Source organism: Salmo salar, chromosome 01, assembly GCF_965601325.2.
Source record: "Salmo salar chromosome 01, fSalSal1, whole genome shotgun sequence".
Taxonomy (NCBI): Eukaryota; Metazoa; Chordata; class Actinopteri; order Salmoniformes; family Salmonidae; genus Salmo; species Salmo salar.
In genome coordinates this window covers 9,129,438-9,135,437 of record NC_138291.1, presented here as the reverse complement: position 1 = coordinate 9,135,437, position 6,000 = coordinate 9,129,438, and the positions used below count along the sequence as shown (strand labels likewise).

General features: G+C 40.9%; 1 protein-coding gene across 2 annotated transcripts in view; it reads right to left on the bottom strand.

The window, feature by feature from the left end:
- Nucleotides 1-296: 296 nt before the first annotated feature.
- The window catches only part of wdr35 (WD repeat domain 35), a 57,397-nt gene continuing 51,693 nt past the window's right edge, over nucleotides 297-6,000 (bottom strand). For both annotated transcript variants that reach the window (XM_014205269.3, XM_014205357.3), the window contains 2 exons: nucleotides 3,685-3,925; nucleotides 297-2,672 (listed from right to left, as the gene is read on the bottom strand). In XM_014205269.3, the coding sequence (XP_014060744.1) occupies nucleotides 2,522-2,672; nucleotides 3,685-3,925 (392 nt within the window). In that variant the 3' untranslated portion in view covers nucleotides 297-2,521. The remainder of the gene's footprint in view (nucleotides 2,673-3,684; nucleotides 3,926-6,000) is intronic.

The following is a 6,000-nucleotide window of genomic DNA, read 5'->3' as shown; positions in this document are numbered from 1 at the left end:
ATCCAGCAACCTTTCGGTTACTGGCCGAAACGCTCTAACCACTAGGCTACCTGCCGCCCTAAGCAGAGTTTATAAGAAAGTTTGGCAAACTCGAACCAAGCTCATTCCGGGAGATGAAATTCCTTCAACATTGTCTTAATGTCTGAATGAAATCAACCACCAATCTCTCTGATTAGCATAAGTGCTCTACCAGCAGGTAAAGGTGAATTTCAAAGTCTCCTGGTAAGTCCAGTATAAACCTCTTTCCAATTAACAAATAAAAGTGGAACAAATAAAACATGCAACAAAAGTATTCATGTTATTTCATTTAATATACATTTTCATCAATATAAAAATGACATTCCATGTAATTATGTAAAGACAATATACTAAAATGGGTCCCTTTTCAGTATTTTGTTCAGTAAAAATGAAGAGTAACAGTTTAATGAAACCAGTTGCACAAAATGTATTTGCGGCGACACGTCACTAAAAAAATGATAGTCTTTAAATCTTTAAAATTAAGAGAACATCACTGCTTAATAAGAGTAAAAAAAAAAAAAATGAAATGTGTATAATATGTACTGTCAACAAACAAATGTAGCAACCACATGAACATAAAAAAAGCACCCTGGAAACCTCAATGGTAGATAAATAGAAAACAAGTTGAAATACATTTTTAGTTGTGTATCAGGCTACTATGTGAAGTATTTAATCTAACAGACAGAGCTCCATGTTGACACCCCATGCCAATCCATAATCAATACATTTATTATGCAAAACAAATTAAGTAATGACTACTGGACTGGTGTCAGATTCACAGATCTCCAATACACTGCAATAAGGACGGAATTACAGTGCCTTCAGGAAGTATTCACACCCCTTGACTTTTCCAAATTTAGTTGTGTAACAGCTTGAATTTTAAATTGATTAAACTGAGATTTGTTTAGTCACTGGCCTACACAAAATACCCCCATGTCAAAGTGGAATTATGTTTTCGAAATTTTTACAAATCCCAAAAAATTAACAGCTGTCTTGAGTCAATAAGTATTCACCCCCTTGTTAGGGCAAGCCTAAATAAGTTCAGGAGTAAAACTTTGCTTAACAAGTCACATAATAAGTTGCATGGACTCACTGTGTGCAATAGTGTTTAACATGACTTTTGAATGACTACCTCATCTCTGTACCCCACACATACAATTATTTGTAAGGTCCCTCAGTCGAGCAGGGAATTTCAAACACAAATTCAACCGCAAAAACCAGGGACCAAGGGATGTTTTCCAATGGCTCGCAAAGGGCACCTATTGGTAGACAGTTTAAAATAAAAAAGCAGACATTGAAAATCCCTTTCACCATGGTGAAGTTATTAATTACACTTTGGATGGTGTATCAATACACCCAGTCACTACAAAGGTACAGGTGTCCTTCCTAACTCAGTTGACGGACAGCAAGGAAACTGCTCAAGGAATTCACCATAAGTCCAATTGAGATTTTAAAACAGTTAATTTATTGACTGTGATAGGAAAAAAGGATGGATCAACATTGTAGTTTCTCCACAATACTAACCTAATTGACAGAGTGAAAAGAAGGAATTCAAATATTCCAAAACATGCATCCTGTTTGCAACAAGGCACTACAGCAATACTGCAAAAAATGTGGAAAAGCAATTAACTTTTTGTCCTGAATACAAAGTGTTATGTTTGGGGCAAATCCAATACAACACATTACTGAGTTCCACTCTCCATATTTTCAAGCAGAGTGGTGGCTGCATCATGTTATGGGTATGCTTGTAATCATTAAGGACTGGGGAGTTTTTCAGGATAAAAAAAATAAACGGAATGGAGCTAAACACAGGCAAAGTCCTAGAGGAAAACCTGGTTCAGTCTGCTTTCCACCAGACACGGAGTTGAATTCACCTTTCAGCAGAACAATAACCTAAAACAAGGCCAAATTTACACTAGAGTTGCTCACCAAGAAGACACTGAATGTTCCTGAGTGGCCGAGGTACAGTTTTGACTTAAATCTACTTGAAAATCTATGGCAAGACCTGAAAATTGTTGTCTTGCAATGATCAACAACCAATTTGACAGAGCTTGAAGAATAAAAAATAAAAAAATGGTAAAATGTTGCACAGTACCGATGTGGAAAGCTCTTAGAGACATACCCAGAAAAACTCACATATGTAATCCCTGCCAAAGATGCTTCTACAAAGTATTGACTAAGGGGTGTGAATACTTATGTAAATTAGATATGTTTTTATCTTTCAATAAATTAGCAAAAATTTCTAAAAACCAGTTTTCACTTTGTTATTATGGGGTATTCTGTGTAGATGGGTGAGAATATATATTTTTTAATCCATTTTGAATTCAGGCTGTAACAACAAAATGTGAAATAAATCAAGGGATATAAATTATTTCTGAAGGCACTGTATTTAGTTAGTCAGTGTAGTGTGAGACAATGTATGTGCCGTAGCTGCCCTATTCTTGGGGCTTATCCTTGTAAACTCAAAAGTTTGCAGTACTGATTGACTTAAAGATCTTGGACTTTATGCCAGCGAGCTGTGGCACAGAGGGCAGAAGTTGTGGCTGCCAATCTCGTTTTCCAGTGCACAGTGCTTACACACGCTGCACATCCAGAACTGGTACTCTGAGATGGTCCAGCCGGTCACAATGCAGGTGGGCAGCTTCCCTTCAGCCCTGGAAGAGAACATAATGACGGTTGGAGAAGATGAAGCTTTACTAACTACAGGCCTGTCATGTGGAACAGTGGACGTTTTTGCTAATACTTTATTTTACAGCCCGGTTAAAGCTGGTACCTTCCTGGTATGTATATGGTACTAACTAAGAAACTACTTGGCAACAATAAATACTATCTGGTACTTACCTGAAAGGATTCAACTCAATCAGTAACTACATAGTACCAATTGTTACCCGGGGATGCTGGTGTCACTGAAGCTCTAAATAAACCCAAGTGTAGAATGATCAGTCAATGATCAGCAGAGAAAGAGAGAGAGAGAGAGAGCAAAAAAAGAGAGAAAGAGAAAAAGAGGGCGTAACTGAGAGAGAGAGAAAAGGAGAGAGAGAGAAAAGGAGAGAGAGAGAAAAGGAGAGCGTAACTGTAGCTATCAGTGGTACAACAGTCCAGGTCTATGTTCAAGATGGACTGGGTTTATCAGTCCAGACCAGGGTTCAAGATGGACAGGGTTTAGCAGTCCAGGTCTATGTTCAAGATGGACTGGGTTTAGCAGTCCAGACCAGGGTTTATCAGTCCAGACCAGGGTACAAGATGGACAGGGTTTATCAGTCCAGACCAGGGCACAAGATGGACAGGGTTTAGCAGTCCAGACCAGGGTACAAGATGGACAGGGTTTAGCAGTCCAGACCAGGGCTCAAGAAGGACAGGGTTTAGCAGTACAGACCAGGGTTCAAGAAGGACAGGGTTTAGCAGTACAGACCAGGGTTCAAGAAGGACAGGGTTTAGCAGTACAGACCAGGGTTCAAGAAGGACAGGGTTTAGCAGTACAGACCTATGTTCAAGAAGGACAGGGTTTAGCAGTACAGACCAGGGTACAAGATGGACAGGGTTTAGCACCCACCCATTAAGCCAGCCGGTAGGCAAGCTCAATCAAGCACAGCTAAAATATTCATAAAAAAAATATATATATCCTATTTGAACCCAGGCCTGTACTGCAGTGGTCATGGACCTCACCCCTCAGGAGCGCTGTCCAGTCCAGACATGTGGTTGTTCTTGGGGCTGTGTTTGGTGAAGATCTCCAGGGCCAGGTCTTCGTAGAGCTGTCTCTGCTCAGGGCTCAGGCTCTCCAGGGACTCCAGCTTGATGAAGGCTCTGGAACACGTACTGAAAGCCCGGTTGGCTGACGAGCAGATGGCCAGCAGGGAGTAGATCTCAACCGCTGGGATGATGTCCTCGTAGTCCCGTAGGTGGAGAGCTGGTAAGGAGGGGAGATTGGTTGAGTATTTACAGTTCATTTTAACCCTTGTGTAGTCTTAGCATTCTATATACTCCCCTAAGGGTAAAAAAAAAATCCCGCCTTCACTAAACCCCTAAAATAAAGCAGCTTAATTGAATTTTAAACCCCAAATCTATTTTGCATGAAGAAACAACCTGTCATTCATCACAAACTTTGTGAATATCTGGGTTTTCCCTCTTCACAATGCAGAAAGACTGCATTTAATCAGCGGACACCACTTTTTTTTTTTATTACAACACACCTGTCAAAATTGTTTTCTTTACTAAAGTAGAGGTTTATTATTATTATTATTATTATTGCTAAAGGTACTGCATAGGTGTAAACATACATTTTTTAGAAAGAGATAGCACTTGCATAGCCTAAGAAAGTAGCAGAAATGTGCAGAAAGTAGTTTTGAATGCATTTTATTGAAGGGAAACAATAAGTTACTTTTTTGGCAACATAGTGATATATTCTTATATACTGTACAATGAGGAATTCAACTACAAAATACTAGTCTTCTCCCATTTTTTTTAACCATTGCCCTCACCCACAAGGTGTATAAACAACAATAAATAAGAATAAAATAAGATAGATACAAAATGAAAACGTGAAGAACATAAATCAATCCACTCTAATTATCACGTGTTGAACAGTATGCAAGTGTGTGTGCATGGACTTTACATATGTATTTCTCACATGTGCAGCACATAGTATTTGTTTTACAGTCCTTTGGGGGGAAGAATTGGCATCTCCTCCACTTGCCTGCCCCAGCTGCAGCCTAAGGTGGATCAGGACAAGATTCAGTCCCCTGAACAGCTTTCACAAGCGCTGCAGAGGCTGCTGTGCAGGGGAGGCGCTGCCTTCTTTGAATGTGTGGGGTTACAAGTGCCTTTCCCAACTGCTCCAGGAACACCCTCCTCTTGTTCTGCTTATCAGGCATCCGGGTAGGATTGATCTTGTTCAATATCATGAAGGCATTGTATGAGGTCACATCAATGATGTTATGGAAGCTGACCAGGGGCCAGCGGATAGTCATCCTCCTGCAGCTGTAAGTTCCAATCACCTTGTCCAGGTTGTCCACGCCTTCTTTCTTGTGGTTGTAGTCCAGGATGATGGCTGGCCTCCTGTCCTCACGATCAACGATCTCAGCTGTTTTGTGCAGTGTGCTCAGGAGGACCACATTCGTGTTCCTCTGTGGGAGGTAAGAAACTAGAGTAGTGGTGGGGGTGAAGGCAAACATTGATGAGAAGGCCTCTCTCCCCCTTGTTGTGAGGAGTGCAGGGGGGAGCTCAGGCTTGTTCTTTCTAACTGTGCCAACCATGGTGATCTTCCTCTTCAGGAGCTGCTGGCTGAGTTCAAAAGAGGTGAAGAAATTGTCACACGTGACATTGTGCCCCCTCAGTCCATTTTTTTTATAACTGCCGGGACAAAAAAGAACCTTTGTACCCTGGTGGTGTACAGCTTACATGGAAATGTGAACAAGGCGATGTTTCACTTTTTCTAATGTTGGGGTCACACTAGGAAAAAACATAAATTATATTTTTTCAACTTAAAATTTTAAGGGGATTTCTCTGCTGTTAACCTGTTAGGGCTAGGGGGCAGTATTGACACGGCTGGATAAAAAAAACGTACCCCATTTAATCTGGTTACTACTCCTGCCCAGTAACTAGAATATGCATATAATTATTGGCTTTGGATAGAAAACACTCCAACGTTTCTAAAACTGTTTGAATGGTGTCTGTGAGTATAACAGAACTCATATGGCAGGCCAAAACCTGAGAAGATTCTATGCAGGAAGTGGCCTGTGACAATTTCTTCCACTTCTTGATTATCTCTATCCATTACAAAGGATCTCTGCTGTTACGTGACACTTCCTACGGCTGCCATGGGCTCTCAGAAGGCGGCAAAAAGCTGAATCGTGGCTTTGCAGGCTCTGGCTGAAAAAAAGTAGCGCGTTTGGGTAGTGGCTGGTTACAGTACTGTGAGACTCAGGCGCGTGCCCGCGTCGACCGAAAGCTTTGTTTTCTTTCCTCTGTTTATCTAAACGGAGA